Here is a 20,061-nt window from a genome sequence, read left to right as displayed (position 1 = left end):
ACCCGGACCTGACTCGGCTGTCTTTGACGGCGTGGCTGTTGAGACGGCCATGCTGAGGTCCCGGCGGTTTTCCAGCTCTGTGGTGCGTACCATGTTGCGAGCTCGGAAACCGTCTTCCGCAAGGATATACCATCGCGTGTGGCATACGTTCTTCCAGTGGTGTCGACCGAGAGGTTATGCACCGCGGGAGTTTCGTCTGTCTCGGATTCTCGCCTTCCTGCAAGCGGGACTAGATCATGGGCTTCGCCTTGCTTCTTTGAAGGTACAGGTTTCGGCCCTATCTGTCTGGTTTCACCGTAGGATTGCTACAATCCCGGATGTGCGCACCTTTATGCAAGGTGTTCTCCGCATTCAGCCGCTCTTTGTTCCACCTGTGGCGCCTTGGGATTTGGCTGTGGTCCTGAGGGCTTTCCAAGGACCGCCGTTTGAACCACTGGGCTCAGTGGATCTTAAATGGCTAACAGCTAAGACTGTTTTCCTTCTGGCCATTGCTTCGGCCAGACGTGTTTGAGTTAGGGGCTCTTTCTTGTAGACCCCCTTTCTTGGTTTTTCATGGGAACAGGGCAGTGCTCCGCACTCGGCCTGAGTTTCTTCCCAAAGTTGTTTCCCAGTTTCATGTTAACGAGGAAATCGTTGTTCCGGCCTTTAACTCACCGGGTCTTTCCGTGGATGAGGCCTCTTTGGATGTTGTGCGGGCCTTAAGGACTTATGTTGACCGCACTTCTTCGTTTAGGAAGTCGGACGCTTTGTTTGTCCTCTATGGCTTCCATAAAAAGGGTTGGCCTGCTTCAAAGCAAACTTTGGCAGCCTGGATCCGTATGGCTATTTCTGAAGCTTATCTTCATGAAGGCCTACCGGTTCCTCCTTCTCTGAAGGCTCATTCCACTAGGTCTGTGGGTCCTTCGTGGGCAGCTCGACGTGGTGCCTCGGCAGTTCAGATCTGCAAGTCTGCTACGTGGTCCTCTGTCCATACCTTCGTGAGGTATTACAGGTTTGACACCTTCGCCTCTCAGGATGCTTCCTTCGGGTGGCGGATTCTCCTTTCTGCACAGGAGCGTCCCCACCCTTAAAGGATACTGCTTTGGGACATCCCCAAGGTATCCTGTGGATACCCTATGGACCCTGAAGTAGAAAATATGAGATATGGTAAGAACTTACCCTTGTTATCTCTATTTCTACGAAGTCCATAGGGTTCCACAGGACTCCCACCCTGTCGCACCTGTGCTGCAGATGGGCTTTGCTCTGGTCACCGGTTTTCCGTCTCCCTCTGGTGAGAATGTGATTCTTGTATGTGTCCAGATCTTTTTTTCTCTCTCTTCCTTCTCCTCCTCCGGCCTATGGCTTGATAACTAACTGGGGTGCCTTGGCTCGGGGGCGGGGTATAGGAGGGGGACCCTAGTGCATCCTGGGAGGCTGAAAAGCTTAACTCTATGGTGCCCAGCGACTGACGTCACACCTATACCCCAAGGTATCCTGTGGATACCCTATGGACGTCGTAGAAATAGAGATAACAAGGGTAAGTTCTTACCATATCTCATATTTTCTCCAGCATACTTCGTGTTCATGCTATGGCAGAGGTTCCCAATCTCCGCCATTACAGTCCAGGTTTTACAATTTCCATGCTTGAGCACAGGTGGCATAGTACCTCGGTCAATTTGCTTTAGCCAACTGGACTCAAGCGTGGATATCCTTTAATATCTGGACTATAATGGCAGAGTTTGGTAAACTCTGCACTAGGGTGTTTTAGCAGGGCACCGCACACTGCCAGATTTGTGATGGGGAAAAAGCATTGTGCCCTTTTAAGGAGTGCCATGCTGATAGGTTATTGAGCAGATCAGCGCTGACTAACCAATTGCTGAGCGCAGCTCTTACCCTCCTCCTCCAGGCTGATCCGAGACCAGTAATAGCGCGACACATGGGGGACCTGGTATTGAGACAGCCCCGGGGTCTGCTCCGAGCAGGGGCTCCGGACACATCTCTGTCTGTAACAGAGTCTCTGCTGTTTGCACTGCTGCTTCCTGGTACCAGCAGCCAACTCCTCTGAAGACAAGCGTTTTTCTCTCTCTCCATAAAATGTCTATTAAAAATAATATAATACACTTGCCCAATCTGTGAAATACAGAAAGAAATGAAGGACCGGCACTCAAAGGAAACGTTTAATCCAGCATAAAGATGTATAATGTCCGCCCAATGGCGTCTTTCTGCCTTAATCTAGGCTATCACCACCTGGGGGAGCTTGATGATAGAAGCCTAGGTTAAAGCAGAAGTGGATGCTGTCGGGCAGGCATTAAACATCCTTTTTTTATTTGGTGGATGAGAGACAACATGTATACGGCCTGCACAGAGGTCCACAATAATCAAAAGACATGACAATCGTGAATTATGAATAATAGAGTATAATGTAAGTTTTTACATTGAGAGTAGTTATTCCACTGGGAATCAGTATGATTCGGCCGGCGGTTCAAATTCCCGACAGCGGCTGCCCGGCAGAGGCGAAAATCTTGATCGTCCAAGGTAAGTATTTGCTAACCCTATTCTACCCCCTAACCCTCAGGGTTGCCTAACCCTAACCTCCTCCTGGGGGTGCCTAACCCCCCCTAGCCTCACCCTAACCTCCCGGGGGGGAGGGGGGGTGCCTAACCCTAAGACCCTCCCGGGAGCCCTAAACCTAAGATCCCCCCTCCCCTTCCCCCGTGGCTATCCGCGCCCGGCTTACCTTTGATCGGTATGCCGGGCGTAGGGCTAATGAAAGGCGTCAGGATTTCGACACCTGTCATTAGACCCCTGCCGGGATTAGACAGTCGGGAAGCTGGCGGTCGGGCTTACGTCCTTCGGCTTCCCGACTGCTACCCATTCCACTAAATGGTCTCATCTGATTTTAGGAGTTATAAAGAAGAAAATAGGAGAATTTATAGAAATAAAAGGAGAGCCGTTCTACCGTGCTATATGACCTTGACAAAGCCTCGGCGAAACACGTGCCGGCCAGCCTGCTGGGGGTTCCTCAGTGCGCACTCTGGACCCCCCGCACCACGGTTACCACATATGAATGGAGACTATCAGGTACTTCCTTCTACTCCCTACTGCTCTCTCATTACTGCCAGCCGCCGGTACTCCCTGCGCTGCTGTTAGGCAACAGGGACAATGGTGTGAATTGGCTTTAAAAGCGGAAGCTCCTTATCTTCATTGTGCCAGTAGTGGGGACTCTCATTTCCTAGCCTCTGTATATTTATAAGACAGGAAACAGCAGATCCCAGGTGTATAAGTACACAACTTTCATCTATATCTATCATAATTTTGTTATACTTAGTCTCATGGGTAGAATCGAGGGACGCCTCTACTACCAATATTAATATATTACTGTGGTTATCCGTGTCATAGGTAGAATCGAGGGACGCCTCTACTACCAATATTAATATATTACTGTGGTTATCCGTGGCGTATAGCAATTTTAATTGTGTATTTTTTTCACTTTCATATGAATTATTATTTATTATTTCGCCCTTTTTTGCACTGTTAGAGTGCTTATTACACTTTAATATGCATTTGTCTTATTGCTGTTACCACACTTAAGAAGATTCACTGTTTATTCCTCTATTGAGAATGGATGCATAGCAGCAGAAATCTGCTCAGAGGCAATCCTGAATGCCTGCATGGCTAAATGCTATATACGTGTGTGTGTGTGTGTGTATGTATATATATATATATATGTATGTGTGTATGTATGAAACAACTGATTACCAATTGTTGAATATATTTCAATACACACAGGAAACAATTGTGATTGCCGGTCACATTCAAAATATATATTTCAATGCTTAAAGTTCTGTTTTGTGGTTTTTGAAAGATATGAACATGATATATATATACTTACTCCATAGTTTTGGACTACATACACAACACAAATTGAGATGATTGCATAGCAGGAATCTTCCCAGAGTCAATCCTGAATACCTGCATTGCTAAATGATATATATATATTTATAGAAACAACTGTGATCACCAATTGTTATATATATTTCAATATACACAGAAAACAATTGTGATTGCCAATTTACATCCAAATTGTATATTTTAATACCAAAAGCCCTGCCTTGTGGTTTTTCAAAGATATGAACATGATATATTTTTTCCATAGGTATTGACAAAAAATATACAACACAAATTGCAGTAACATTGTAGTGTATTTCCTATGATTGGAGTATTGTTTTTGTTTGTGGTGTTCAAACCTGATCGGTGTGTTTGGCCATTTTTTTTCTTTTTTCCTCTTTTTTTTTTTTTTTTTTTAATATCAATAAAAGGTCTTTTTTATAGCATGTTAATTCTATAGGAGTGTGCCCCACATACGGAGTCCTTTTTTTCTCCTCTCTGATCTATATGACCAGGGGTCAGATAAATGCTGGAGGGACGTGAAAGTGTGAAATCCATGGTTCCCATGTTTTGGTAAAACTGTTGGAGGAACCATAGAGAATGCTAGTCATCTATTCCATAGACTCTATGTGCCACGCTTTGGCTATGCTCTCTTGCAGTTGGAATCTTTCTTTTTTCGAAGCTGCTGCTGGGCCGTGCGGCTTATCAGTTTATGTTGATGACTAATGGCATCAGGGATGTTTTGTGACAAAAGAAAGTATTTAGGGTTAAAAGGTGTATTTAATCCTACAGATGTGTCCACATACATCTTCCTTGCATGTTGAACAGCCCTTCTAGTCAGGCCGTGCTGTGACTGTAGCGCTGAGCGTCTTCTAGTGCGACTTTCTACCTTCAAATGCGTCGGACGCACAAACCGCTTTTGCTGATTAAAATGATATTGGCATGCTTATATTGTGTGTGCGATTGCGGCTGTATCTACATGCAAGATGCTAAGTTACAGTATCAGCGGCTGTGACACTGTAGCGTAGCGCTTCGCATGCAGATAACTTCCGCAGTCACACACAGAATATAGATATGCTGCATATCATTTTAATCAGCAGAAGCTGCTTGTGTGTCCTATTCTCATGTAAAGACGCACGGTGCTACAGATTCACTGCATGGCACGACTAGAAGGGCTGTTTAACGCACAAGAAAGATTTATGTGGCCACATCTGTAGCTAAGGTGTGCAATATAACTGGATGATGCAAAGAGGATCTAGGTCTTACAAGTCGAGTGAGGCACGGCAGAGAGGAAACAAATCTACTCTGAGCATTCAAGCTTCAATTGATACTTTCTGATTTATGGTGCCCACAGACATAGCGATGTGCTCACGATCAGCCGTTGTGTACGATTGCCCTTGAAACTCTCCCCGGCAGCTCTGCACACGATTTGGTGTCCAATCTTCATACGATCTCTCCTGCATCCAGACTTTTTACAGTGCATCGTGTCCTAGATTGTCAGATCTGTCCTACTGCACGGCAGATCTGACGATGCGATGTGCGACCAGCAGGGATGCGCATCGCATCGTGGTCATGACTGGGGACTCACAATTTACTCAATATTTGGCCATATTTTACACGATCTGTCGTTCCATGGTGTCGGAATCGGCCCAATCGGGTAAAATATCGCTTTGTGTGTGGGCAGCTTTAGTCTGGTTCCATAAGACACCTTGAGCATGTCTGGCTACTATGTAGTAGCCTTTGAAATTTGATGCGTGTTTCTGTAATATTTCAAGTCTCACTCGCGTTATTTCGTCCATATGCATTGTGAAGTGATATGATGTAAGTTCTTAAAGCCATATGGAGGGACTCTTACTGGTAGGGCCTGAAAGAAGTACAACAGTTGAGGCAATAAATTAATCTTAACAGCATTGACCCAGCCAGTCCATGAAATATAACTGCCACTCCAGCTGTCAATATGTCTTGAGTTGTGCCAACAGCTTGGGGTAGTTAGCCTGAAATAACTGATGGTTTCTAGTGAGAGTACAGCGGCCCATATACGGTGCGATAAAACGGCCGATCCGACGGATTGGTACGATTTGGCTGCTATATCGCACAGTGTATGGGCATGATATCGAATAGTGTCCGCACCCGTGGGGTCATGCATCACGCCCCCAGATCTTAGGTTCAGTCGATCTGGGGATGCGATGTGCGATCCCATGCAGCGCTATGCGAGTGGGGGAGGGGGGTGCAGGCATATCGGGTGGTCGGCCACCTGATTGCACCGGGTGTGGGGACCGCCCGATATGTTGTATACCCCGGTACGGTGCATATCGCATTGTGTATGGCCGGCATAACTCACAGATATTTCATCTGACGGCGATGCCACCGAAAGGGTAATTAAGTTCCAATGTAGTTTTGAGTTCTCGCGGGATATGGAAGGGGGGAGCACTAGTGAGTAATAGATGACCCCTAAAGAACTAATTATGAGGGTATATACCTAGGCCACGCCCCTGGCATTATACATCTGTATGCTGGATTAAAAGATTTCTCTTATTTTCATCACAACAGTGAGTACCGGTCCTTCGTTTCTTTCTGGATTGCACAGATTGAGTGTATTATATGTTTCAGTCATGTAGCTTTTCATCAGGAGCATCTATATGATTGAAACATACATTGGGCTTTTATCAATGCTGGACAATTTGAAATAAATGTAACTACTTTTTAATAGGGATGTGCAGGCTTGGATTAGTTCGCATTTTTCCGTCAATTCTTATTTTTCTAGCCAAAAATCGGGTCTCAGAAGAGGCAAACGTCATCTTTCATGGACAAACCTCAACATTCCTGGACAAAAGTCCATGAAAGATTGTTTTGCCTCTTTCTGAGACCCGATTTTTGGCGGGAAGAATCAGAATTTGGCTGTTAAATCCGAACTAATCCGAGCCTGCACATCCCTACTTTTCAACTACTTTCTTCGATTGCTGATCCTTCCTATCTGTATATCAGATGGGTGAAGTATGATTGTTTTATGGATCTTGCACCTTGGTTACATATGATTAATTTTTATTTTGTATTCAGTGCTGTCTCTTACTTACATACACACACACACACCTCTATTTGTATTATATTACATTAGTAAATTGTGTAATTTATATGGTGTCACAAGGGTTCCGCAGTACGTATGCCTCAACAGTACTAACCAAGCGCAAGAAACAAAAGAGCCAAAAATTCCAATGCAAAACAATGCAGGGCATGGGATACAAGCTGCATATACATTGTTACATATGCACTCACAGTACCCACAATGGTAGTGATGCCTAAAGCTTTAGAGCCAATGTGGGTAGAAGAGGAGCACCAGAGGGAAAAGGGCCCTGCTTGTGAGAGCTTACAGCCTAGATAGGATACAAAGGTGAGACGCATGAAGGGGTGAGAGCTAGAAGGCTTATTATTGAAGTGTCTGGGGAGCTCTGTTAAAGCTTTGAATTGAAGTGGAGAGTGTATTTGGTATAGGGAGGGAGTTCCAGTGATGGGGAGCAGAACGGGCAAAATCTTGGAAGTGGGAGGAGGTACTCTGTTGGGACAAGAGATGGCAGTCTGAGTAAAGTGGGCGAAAAAATAGATATGGTGAGAGTCACGGCACTAAAATTGTAGTCACCTTGGAGTGAATGTATGTATTAGATATATACTTATACTTCTCTTTTCAATATAGACAAGGATTCTGTATACTGTTTGGCACGTCCTCAATGTGGGTTGGATTCACCAAGGGTTTATGCAAACAAATAAATGAAGATGATGTAAAAACTGAAGAAAAACATAGAATGAAAGTCTTTCTCAACATAATTTATGCATCTATGTGCGATAAATTCAACCGTACCCCCTCTCACTGAGTAAAGGGAGGTGATTTTCCCATAAAGGTATCTTTTTTATTAGGACGAGAATTAAAGCTCCTACAGATCAGTAGTATCTCTGACTTGTGAAGTATAGTTGATATCTAGTGTATTTCGCAGAGGTGGCGTACCTCACTTACACTAATATGCAGGTGGCAAAGCTTGTAAAGGTATCGTTATAGGTCATTCATAATAATTCGTACCGATACTCACGTGTTATCGTGGTGGTAGAAAGCATGTAGCGGTATCTTTAAAAATGATGATTTCCGGAATATACTCCAATATTAATAAAAGAGCAATGTTTTATTCACACAAAGATAAAAGAAAACCCACTAAAATAATTAATTAAAAGTTAAAATTAGACTGAAGGGGTGGGCAACACTTAGGGAGAGGCAGACCAAGTAACGAGAAATGTATAAAAAAAAGTCCCGGGATTTATATAAAAAAAGTTAAATGGTCATACCTTTACTCCAGTAGTGTGTCTAAAAAAAGTCCCATCAGGTAGTAGGTCCTCCGATCCAACGCGTTTCGAGTTAATAAACTCTTTATCAAGGCATGGAGGTAGAGCTATTAATGGCTCATTTTATAGTGTAGATAGTAGAATACAAAATGGAGGCACTTCCGGTGCCGGCTGGCGGACGGGAAGTAGAAGCCCGAAACCGGAAGTGGTCATGATATTGAAAGTTTCTGGGAATTGTAGTTTCTTTCCTTTTTTTTTTTTTTTTCCTTTCTTTCCCTCTTCGGTCTCCAGTGTGCATAGTTCTTTAGCTAGACGTGACCACCGGAAATGGAAGGTCGAGACCGGATGTGGTCATAATATCAGATGGTGCTCTGGGAGTTGTAGTTTTCACAGGTAGTCCATCAAGTTTGAGGGTGGTTCTTAAAATCGTTTAACATATAAATGAAGTTATTGGATGGATATACTTAAGAGGAGATGTTGAAAGTGTTTGGACAGTGTAAGTTGAAAGTGTATAGACACTATATAATTGGTCTCCTAGGAAGTAAAGGTTTGTAAAGTGGGTGCCCAGGAGTGTGAAGGGAGATGAGGTTGGAAATGTAGGGGGGGTGAATTGGGTTAGGACTTTATAGGTTAGTGTGAAATGTTTAAATTGGGTTCTGAAAGGAAAGGGGACCAATTGAAGGGGGGAGGCAGAAGCATTATGTTTGGTGAGGAGGGTGAGCTGAGCCGAAGTATTGAGGACAGATTGGAGTGGAAAGAGATGGGTTCCAAGGAGACCAGATAAGAGGAGGTTACAGTAGTCTAGTCTAGAGATGACCAGTGAGTGGATGAGGGTCTTTGCTTCCTCTAGGGCAGGGGTTGGCAATAAGCTGCCCTCCAGCTGTTGTTGAACTACACATCCCAGTTATGCCTTGCAACAGTTAGAACATGGCCAAATAGCAAAACTGGCAGGGCATGCTGGGATGTGTAGTTTATTAACAGCTGGGGAGCCGTTTGTCCACCACTACTCTAGGGTGAGCGGGTCTGATCCTGGAGATATTGCAAAGGTTGAAGCAACAAGACTGGGATAGGGACTGAATGTGTTTTATTTAAGGAAACAATGACAGCAGACATGCTGAATAGATGAGATGGTGAGGTTGTTGATGGATGGTGAAATCGAGGGAGCAGAGGGGACCTGGATAGGAGGGAAGATGATCAGCTCAATCTTCGACAAGTCAGGTTGCCTGGTATTGTTGCCATGTAGTTGTTGGAGTTCTTAGTCCTATTCTTTATTGTTTCAGATCTGCATCTGGCCATGAGGCGACGTCCAGTATCTACAAGAGTTCTAGTGACTCACGTCCAATCTCTGGGTTCCCCTATAACTATCCAAGCCTCCAGGATAGAAGACCAGGTGAACCACTACCCATGCCAAAAAAGTCAATTTTAAAGAAACGTACTGAACCAGAGGCCACGCGCAATGACCAGTCCCCTCGGGTATGTCCTCAGTCCCATGCATCTTCCTCTATAACTGGACCCCAATACTCATGTTGTTAAGAATCTGTTTATCTGTGTGCAACTTCCCACAACAAATGGATTTTTTTTCCTGAACTGATAGTGCAAATTCTAGGATCAGCAGCCTCTCACTAGTAAGTGCTTCCTCCTATGTGTCACTGGAACTTGATTAAACTACAAATGTGTGGAATCATTTTTTGTTTTAGGGTGTTGGAAAATAACTTCATCTCTGCTGTAAAAGTATTATTAGAAATGTCCTGAGAAATCCTTGACACCAGCAATGGAGTCCTTTGTCGGCCAGCATTGGTGTATTGCACATGGACATTCATGGTTCTATTCACAGTTTAATTTTGTTTTTATTTCCTTCTAAAAACAGGTTGATAATTCAAGTAACAAAGATCTAACAGATTTGAAGTCCTCCCCAGCTCCAGTGAGAACCAGTGAAGTAGGCTCTAAAATTGCTGCTATTGGCCCCAGCAAGACTAACTTGCCACAAATCACAACCAGTCATAAGACACCAGTAAACCAGAAGCCCAGTCCTATCCTTCCAGCACACAAGATGAGTAGCATTTCCAACCCTCCTTTAGCTGGAATGAAAACCAACTCTCCACTTGTAACTGGGAGTAACCCATCTCCAGCAACACCAATGGGCAGAACCTTGACCACAGCAAAACAGGGTGGCACACTAGCCAATGCAGACAATGTTGTCAAGACACCTCAACATGACAATTCTGAGAACAAATTGCCTACAGCAAATGTCCCTAAGAGAAGCCAGAATGGCTCTATGGGAGACTTCCTGGATATGTTTAACAAGAGTGCCTGTGAAACTCGAGTTCCTTTCAATCCCACCAGACCCTTTTTGGTACGTAAGGAAGAAGTTAAAACACCAGATGTTGATAATCTCGACCGTTTTTTGTTACCACACGAACATGCAAAGGATATTGAGTGCAAATTATCTCCTCCCGTGGCAAAAGAAAATATTTCTAGCAGCACTCCGGATAAGAATCAAAGAAGTACCTCGGAAATTGAAGATGAGGAAAGATTCTTGTATGGGGATGAGGATAATAAGAAAACTGATTCCGAGAAAGTGTCATCTAGCCAAACATCCTCTGTAGCTGCACCTGCCGAGGCTCCCAATAAACAAGAGTTTGAAAAGATCCATGATCTGCTGAAGACTATCGGGTTGGACATTGGCTTAGCAGAAATCGGACAACTCGCTGACAGAACTCATGAACGACTTCATGGAAAGAAATGGATACAGAAGATACCACAGGCTCCAGCACAGCAACCACAGGGTGTGGCCAAAACCAGTCCTGTTGTCCCCAAACTCAAGACTGCTCAGCCCCCTGTTACAACAGAAAAGAAGGAAAAAGACCTCACTAAACCAACAGCAAAGATAGAGAAAGCCGCAAAGCCAGTTCAGCCGGTTAAAGAGCAGACTCCACCAATACCCCAGCCCTCAAAACCTGCCACCAAAGCGAAAACGCCTCCACTAATACAGAAGCCAGTTCCCAAAGAGCAGGCCATTCCCTCACACAATGTAGAAATACCCATGCAGCCACCCACAATTAGCTATGTGCCGGAGCCAATCTCTCCCGCTCCCCAAGTTCCCCTTTATCCGCCCTACAGTCCCACACCAATAGTGCAGACATATTCCATACCGCCACCAAACTATATTCCCTACTCTCCCTATCCGACGTATCCCCCATCCAACTGGCCCATGTATCCACCGGTCCATAAGGTTCACATGCCTGCCCCTGTGGCTCCTCCCATAATCTACAACCCCCGTAGTAATTTACTGATCATTGAAACCACTAAAGAGCCTGTCAAAAGTGAGGTCAGACCATCATCTGCTGTTGAGGATGAACGAATGTCCAAACAGGAAGCCGACCGCAGAAGCGAAACTGAGAAAATTAAAGTAAGTCTCTTCTTGAATATTAAAGGGCACTTTATTTTTTTAACCTTGTATGTCTCAAGTGATGAGATGCATTGTTTGTTTACCCTGATGATTCACCGTAGCTCAGCTAAAAACAGAATTTCAAAATCCCTGTCTCAGCTGTTAGACCGTGTACAAAGGAGATCTATTATAGGCAGCAAGCTAAAATAATAAAGCCTAGCATGTCAGTTATACTTGCTGTTCCAGTACCTCCAATCTGCAGTTTGCATAGAGCCTTTTCCGCTACATGGTACACTAAGAAACCAATTGGGCATCTGATTTTTATTTTTTTCACTACCCTGGAGTGATTAAAGATCGTGAAGCACATGCTTTCTGAGCAATAGCTGCTGTCTCTGGAATGCACAGAAGAATAAATAGTGAGACAGCAGTAAATGGCAATCGCAGATCATCTCAATACCAGCTGGTGTATAGTAGCGTAACATTAAATTGCAGTGTTCTCCCCATGCTTTTATGGGGTGGGGGCGGGCTTCCCCCCTCTGGTCTCTTACATATATAAGTAACGATGTTCATTGTCGATCATTGGTGCCTTATGTTGGATATTGCATGTAATTGAAGTAATTGTTAAACCCTATCAGCAGTCTCCATGTTTCTAATCATCATGATTTTTGTTTTGGCTTTTACATTGTTTTTAAGCTACCTAGATCATGTCTGATTAGTGCTGCATTCCAGTGATGTCTCTTATTTATTGTGGTGGTACTCACTGAAAAGGTTGCGAACCCAACTGTCATGCAAAGTTTTAAGTAAGACTGAAGTTAAGCAATTCTATTTACGTCCTTACCGAGCTTCGGAGCTGTCTGGCGTCGTTCCTCACACTGGCCATTGGGCCATATCTAGGTATGTAATATGTAAAGATACATGCACATTTGACATGGGAAAAAAAAAGACCCTTTCATTTATTGAAGGTTATGGAGGAGCTGAATGAACTTCAGAAAGTGCATCAAGCCAAGACCGAGAATTTGAAAACACTCAGTACAAAGGTGGAGCAGCTAAGTATCCATCAAGGTGAGTGTTACCACACCTAGTTTACACTGACGACAATGACGTAGTGTCTGATTATGGTCAACCGTCGGCCCATTATAATGTTTTGTGAGATGGGAATGCAATAGGAGTTTGGCAAATGTGTACTTCTAAATCTCTTATCACCATAACACACCCACCCACCCACCCATAGACTGCACATGATGACTGACTTTGTTTCTCACAGGTCTTCTGCTGCAGAAGAAACAAAGGGAGAAGGCTGGCCATAAGGATCCCCTTCTAGAGGAACTGAATACAGTTTTGTCATCTGCCCAGAAGCAGATTACCTCCCTGTGTCAAGAACTTGAAGATACAAAGGAGAAAAAGCAGAAGCTCATTAAGCTGGCAGGGATCCTAGGAGTCAGCCCTACTGAGTTAGCTGAATGGAAAGAAACGTCTAAGAAACGGGAATGGAGCCCTGGCTCTCCTGTGTCGTCAAGGGTGAGAGTTTCACAGAGGTCATCTCATTCCTTTTCGTGTCTCATATGAGAATTGTCTAAGTTTTAGTAGTGAAATTGCAGTAAGTAGTTCTATATCATGAGCCCAAATTGAATTGCTTAATCAGTAGCACAAATGGCGCCACTCTTTGGCCAGTAGCTCCATTTAGTGTTCTCCGATGAAATATCTGCCATTTATACATTTCTTAAGATCCATCTTACCCGTTTTTCCTCCTCCGAGTGTTCCATGTTCATTTTCTACTTAAACATGTTTTTTTTTCTCACCCAGGGCTTTGACAGTGAGTCAAAAGCCAGTAGTGACTCTAAGACAAAGACTAACTTGAAGAGCAGCACTGACCCAGTGCCAAAGATTGACAAACTCGAGACTGGCACAAAACCTGGTTCTGACATTAAATTAGGGGATGTCAACTCATCTGCAAGTTCATCAGACTTATCCAGCAGTACTGTGAAGTCAGACGATTCCAAGCGTAAAAGCAGCCCACCAAAATCAAACTCTGACTTGAAAGTGCCATCAGAGCCCAGCTCGTCTTGCTCATCCAAGACACAGGATATTTCAATGTCGCAAGACGAGTCGAGGTCAAAGAGCCCAAAGTCCAGCGCCCCGCCTTCCAAGACATCCCCTAACCACGAGGAGCCTGCACCCTTTGATACGACTCAAATATTTGAATATTGTGATTTTGGTGGACATTGGTGCGAGAGCTGCAATCTCCTCTTCATGACTTTGCCGGAGTTCCTCCTGCACTTGCATGATAAACAACACAGTGAGGTATGACCTTAAAAATCGGTATCTGTTTATTGTATGACCGAATGATTATGGGTGCTTGTAATGTTACTCATCACTGAGAAATTGGGTGTTTTGGGCATTTGTGTACAACTAGTAGTTTTTTAAATATATATTTATATTTTTACATCTATACTGTATGAGTAGATGTGTGCTCATAAACATGAAATGTTCATTCCCCTTTCTATTCAAATAGAAATTGGAAGCGCAGAAAACTCCTTGGGTTAAAGAGAGAACTGAAAATAGTGTTAAAACAAAATTGAATGTTACTCTGAGAGGTGAGACTTTGCTCCATATAGTTGCTTGGAAAGGAGGAGGAGGAGGGGCAACATCTTGAATGTTCTCTTACTTGCCTGCTCTACTGTCAAACGTTGCAGGTCCTGAGTTCATGCACCCAACTTGTGGATACTACTGTGAAATATGTAAAGAACTCTTTCCAGATCACAAGGTTGCTGTAGAGCATGTCAAAGCTTATCCACACAATGAAAAGTACGAGGTATGTATTTCCAAAATGATGTCTTTAAACCAGATGCTTTATTTGAGGTTTAGGGCAGTGGTAAGTCTTTTGCTATGGTTCATGAGCAGTCCTGGGTACGGATGTAGTCAATGTCTGTCTAGAGGGCTTATCTGTGATGAACTCTCCTCATAAGCTGGCCACACATCTAAAGATTATCTGTCCAATCAGCCAACTAGTTGATTGGTTGGAATGAAAATCTGGTAAGGTATGAAAGCAAATGACAATCAGCAATTTGCTCCCAAATGCCAGAAAATGGACAAAAACCTGTTTGAACAAATAGTTTAGATCAAACATTTAACAAACTTGTCTGACGACCATTTTCATCTGTTTTATGGCATTTAGGAGCAAATTGCTGATCATCATTCCTTACCAGATTTTCATTCCAACCAATCAACAAGTTGGCTGGTTGGATGTAAGTTGGTCTAGTGTGTGGCCAGCTTTACAGTTTTATAGGAGACTTGACTACTTAAACTCTTCCCACATTAATCCTGAACTTTTCAAATTGTGCGTTTTATGGAAATGCAGTGCTGACTTTTTTTCACATTTTTAAAGACCTGCAGACGGCTTACATTGTATGAGTCCGCTAAAAAGAACTTCTGCAGGCTTTAAGATGTACTTGTCTTAAGCAGCGAGACGCCTATATACCACAGACATTGTTAAAATAAAGAGAGTACTAGTTTCCTAGTAAAGACTAACCCCTTTCTCATAAATATAAAACTTGCAATTTCTTACCTGGTTTATAAATTTTAATAAAATTTATTATATATTTTTTTTTTTTTATTATTATTATTTTTTTGCATCCTCCAGAAATACCTTGCTGTGAACATCAATTACGAAAAACTGCGTCTCTTGAAGAAGAACGCGGGCTTAATAGCTGCTCAGGAGACAGCTCGCAGACAGAGAGAGCAAAAACGCAAGGCTAATGAGCAACATGAGCAGAGCAAAACTAAGAAGGTGAAAAAACAGGAAGAGGAGAGAGAAAGAAATGTCAAACGCAAATCTTCTCTTTCACCTGCCAAGTCTGACCAGAAACGGAATACTATTCCAGATAAGGGGGCAGTTAAATCCACTGCAGTTGGGAAGCATGCCTGGAAGACATCGGAGTCTAAAAGCCATACCGTTAGCAGCACACCGAAAGTTGAGGCTGCAGCTAAAAAAGATCAAGACGATGAGGTTAAGGGTCATGCTGTTACGGCAAAGGGAACTGAAATTAAATTGTGTAAGCCCAGTAATACACAGGAAAGCCCTCGAAATTCAACCTCTTCCTCCTCCACTGAATCTATCACGTCAACAGTCTCCACATGCACCCCCAGTTCCTCTACTACTACTTCTTCAACTTTCACAACACAAACTAAAGTTCAACCCGATCTGCCAGATCCTACGACCCATCAAAGAACTCCCTCCGTGGCTCCAATAAGCAAGCCGGCTCCTCTCAATACATTCTTGTCTATAAAATCTTCAAGCACATCATCCAAAGCTATCCCTGTATTGAAAGGTAAGCCCGCAGAGGTATTTTTGGAAGATTTGGATTCCAAAGTTTCTGCAGGACAATTGGTGAGTCTGAAAGAAACAAAAGAGTCCGTATCGAAACCAGAACCGGTTTCCACAGTCAAACTGACCGAGACCTCTAGTGGTGTGAAACCAAACCATGAAAAGACCAAAATCACTAAGAAAGTGGCCAATAATGAGTTATTGGAGAAAAGAAAAAAAGAGCAATATGATATGTTTTTCAATAAAAAGACAGTTAGTGTTGATCATAATACTGCGGCTAAAAAAGGAAGAGCGACTGCAGCGCCCACAAAACTGGTGGATTCTAGCTCTAAGAAAAGTAGTGTTAATTCCAGCCCAACTAATGCTGCCTCTTCCTCCAACCCTTCACATAAAGTTACTAGTAATCCCAGTGATCTAACAAAAAAAACAGGTACTGTAAAGGACCAGCACGTGCAGGTGACGAAGTCTTCTACTCAAAGTGCTAGCCATGTGGCACCTGTCAAAACATGTCAGCCTCCAATTAACACAGCACCTGGCAAAATGGAGCCGCCTAAAGCAGTGACCATTCCAAATAGTTCAACAAAAAGTACATCCCAAGTTGAAACAGGCAAGAACATCAAAGCTTCCATTACTCCATTGACTAGTAAGCCAGGGTACACCCATTCACAAGAAGAGAAAGGAATAAACACCAGTGTGCAAAAGCCTTCAGATACCAACGCACCTAGTAAACCAAAAGAAATTACTACCCAATTCACCTGTCTTTCAATGAATCCAGTGACAGGTAAACTGGAATATATACCTTTGCAAGAAACAAAGACCAACAAGGAAACCATTGTCCCAAAACCATTGGAAAAGAAGCCTGTTGTAACTATTGCTCCAAGTGTGAAGCCAACTTCAGTGCCTGCTGTGAAGCTAAATCCCATTTACAGTGCTACTACCAAACTAAACCAAAAATTTAAAAGGGCACCTCTGTCTCTGCCATCTTTGTTTGGCCACACACCAGACATAGGGTATATTAAAATATCATCTGCAGGAGCCCAGAAGTCCACTAAAGCAGATAATTATGCAGCAGGTCAACAGCCCCATGAGCAGAACAAGGTGACTATTAAAACAAGTCCGACTAAAGATCTGCAGCATGAACTGGACTCCTATTACAAGCTAATAGCTACAGAAGACGATCCTGAAGATTTAACAACTTCTGAGGATCAAGAAATGGAAGATCAACCAGTTGCCATCAGTGCTACTGTGCAAATGAAAGTGGAAAATCCAAGAAAGAACATAAAACTAGAGCACGCACAGCCTCATACGAAGACACCTATTAAGGCTGTTATCCCAGTGGAATCTTGTGAAGATCTGGATGACTCCGATATGGCTTGTGAAGTCCCCGATGTCTCCATGAGTGCTATTGCTGCTTCCAAGCACAAACCCTTTGGTCAGAGCTTAATGTCATCTGGTTACGCATCATCACAATTGGATTTGTCTGCAACCAAGCAGCCTGTGAATATTTCATATGGAAAATCTCTTGTGGATAAGGATTATTCAAAGACCATACAAGAGAAGACCCCACCTGTATCGGATTATTCCATGGACGACTTGTCAGTACTAACCACATGTGATTCTGACTAAACACGCGCTCACCGCTATGACGAACAGTAAAATTCATAGTAACGCAATTGAGTATAAATATTAGGAGGGTTCCAGTCCCTGCTAGTACTACCTCTGCTTCCAGCAAAATTACTTGTTTGTGTTTAAAACCATAAATCCACAGGTTGTAATATGTTAGGAAACTGCTTTCAACATTTAAATGTACTTCAACTTTTCAATTGTAACCTTACAAAATTTGATTTTAAATGTTGGATTGTGCATCAAATTCTTGGTGTTCAAGCATAATCCTTTTGGTTTGTAAATACTTATTGTTTAGGAAGGGTGTGTTTTCCTTTTCAGAAGTTTGGAAACTGTTCAAATTAAGCTTCTGTTCATCATCAACGTGCTAGGTATGTCCTGGGACCAGAGATGTGTGTAAGTACGCAGTAAGAAACGGCTCTACGTGGGGTACACTTACCTTTTTCTTTTTTTTTCAAACCTGCTGTATTGCGGTTCTGTAAATACTTGTTTTAGGATCACCGTTCTATGTTCATATGCATACCTGTGTTTAGATCAGCAGTGGGCAATAAGCAGCCCCCCAGCTGCTGTAGAACTACACATCCCAGCATGCCCTGCGACAGTTTAAACATGGCCAAATAGCAAAACTGGCAGAGCATTCTGGGATGTGTAGCTCTGCAGCAGCTGGAGGGCTAATTATTGCCCACCCCTGGTTTATAAATATTTATTTATTTTCTTTTAGTTTTTTTGGGGCTGAGTTCATACTGGTGTCATTGTATAATTGTTCCTCAGGCATTGTGGTATCCTGCAGAAAACTAATTGTCGAGTTGATGTCTGAGAGACTGCAGACCCAACCATGGATGTCTTAGACGTTGTTACTGCCTTTTGGAGAGAAATGAAGTAAATGCATGCAATCGCCCATCGCAGTTCAGCTGCGTGTTACGAAGACTGAGACGAACACTGTATAATGGGCACACATGTTCTGTGGCTGTAATACCTTTCCACCTCTTGGAATGCATTGTTTTGTTTTGTTTTTTTTCTTTAAAATATCTGTGCAGTGTATGCTAAAAATTACATTTCAATAAAAGGTGATCATAAATAGTTAATACTTGCCTCCCCCCCCCCCCCAGTTTATTTTGGTCGGTATTCCGACGTGTACATCAAACATTTGCAGTAGAATATTTGTGCTTGCGTAAAATTGATGGTATAAACAGGAACCAACAACACACAATGTCGTAGTCTCGCACTTCAGTGTACATTTATAGATGCATCAACTGGTTTTTTTTTTTTTTTTTTTTTTTGCCCATGTTTTCTGTACATATGCTTCAATCAGTCTATAGGAATATGAAATGTACGTGATTTGTGTATGTGACAACATCAGATAATTTAAAAGTACAAAGTTAAGCGGAGATCGGCATCACTCTCTTACAGCTCAGTCTCGCTGACTGCGGCAAAGTCAGAACTCGGAATGACATCTGTAATGTTCCGCAACTCCGGCATCAAACACCACATTTTACAAACTATCTTTATCGGAGAAGAGTTAGCGGCTAGATTAGTGCCCTCTGAGGAAAAACAAGTGATTGTATGAAGTGGTTTTGAATGAAGTCCTGTTATGTCATGCTGTGTGCATTCGACCATTCTGAAGTTTACTAATTAAATAAAGTCTGCAAATCAGCTTATCTGCTCCTTAAACACTCCATCAGATGTTAAGCCAAATATTTAATATCCTGATCTTCTCGCTGTGATATATGTATGTAGGAAACTCAAGAGTCCATAAGTGGTGTGAAGTAGCAGTAAATGCTATTAGCCGCATAGCCCATTGTGCGTGAGTAAATGCGGCTATATGCCGTACTTGCGTTACTTCTGGTCTCGCTGATGTTTGTTCACATCCCCATATGGCTCCTTACAAAAATCTACGAGTCCGGTGCGAGATCGGTAATGTTCACTCTAGGTCCGGCAGCAGGCAGGGCGCCAAATCTAGAGCTAGGGCACTTCTGCGCGCGTGGCCAAAGAAAAGGGGGCGAGTCTTTATGACGCGTCTCCTTTTCGTCACTTTCGTCGCATGCGCCCGGCATCCATTCACCGGCGGTGACAGCTGCGCCGCCGTTTTGACCATCCGCGGGAAACTGATCCGCGGGTGAAGACAGAACCCACAGGCTCTCAGCGGGGCGCCACGCTTCAGGGCAGGGTGCTCTCTGCCCTTCAGAAATAGGGCGCGGCGCGGCACCCCACCAAAACAGCCTAGCGGAAACGCTAGATCGGGTTGAGAGATGAAAGGGGGGCGACTTGTGCTGTTATCGGCCTTTCTACGAAGGTACAACGGCATCTCACTCCCTCGCACTGAATAGTGTGTTCCTATAAATGTCTGTTAATTGTGTGTGAGAGGATGGAGAGTGATAGTCCTGCCCTAGGTGCTGGGGTATTTGCTGCAGAGAAGTGATACTGTAGATCACTGGTTCTTTACTTCAGTCACCAAGTACCATCAACATGGTCATGGTTTTAGGATTTCTTTAATCATGCACAGATTAGTTTTTCTTTTTTTCTTTTTTTTTAT

General features: G+C 43.3%; 1 protein-coding gene across 1 annotated transcript in view; it reads left to right on the top strand.

The window, feature by feature from the left end:
• LOC148509537 (uncharacterized) overlaps nucleotides 1-18,613 on the top strand; it is a 45,705-nt gene extending 27,092 nt beyond the window's left edge. Inside the window, exons 3-10 of the mRNA XM_088442991.1 lie at nucleotides 9,474-9,666; nucleotides 10,061-11,602; nucleotides 12,544-12,643; nucleotides 12,846-13,099; nucleotides 13,385-13,882; nucleotides 14,094-14,175; nucleotides 14,275-14,393; nucleotides 15,222-18,613. Of these exons, the coding sequence (XP_088299117.1) occupies nucleotides 9,474-9,666; nucleotides 10,061-11,602; nucleotides 12,544-12,643; nucleotides 12,846-13,099; nucleotides 13,385-13,882; nucleotides 14,094-14,175; nucleotides 14,275-14,393; nucleotides 15,222-17,531 (5,098 nt within the window). The 3' untranslated portion in view covers nucleotides 17,532-18,613. The remainder of the gene's footprint in view (nucleotides 1-9,473; nucleotides 9,667-10,060; nucleotides 11,603-12,543; nucleotides 12,644-12,845; nucleotides 13,100-13,384; nucleotides 13,883-14,093; nucleotides 14,176-14,274; nucleotides 14,394-15,221) is intronic.
• The last annotated feature ends 1,448 nt before the right edge of the window (nucleotides 18,614-20,061 follow it).

The sequence above is a fragment of the Taudactylus pleione genome, unplaced genomic scaffold (assembly GCF_031769625.1).
Source record: "Taudactylus pleione unplaced genomic scaffold, aTauple2 ptg000320l, whole genome shotgun sequence".
Classification (NCBI taxonomy): domain Eukaryota; kingdom Metazoa; phylum Chordata; class Amphibia; order Anura; family Myobatrachidae; genus Taudactylus; species Taudactylus pleione.
Note: the sequence above shows the minus strand (reverse complement) of the source record. Positions and strands in the feature narration are given on the sequence as shown.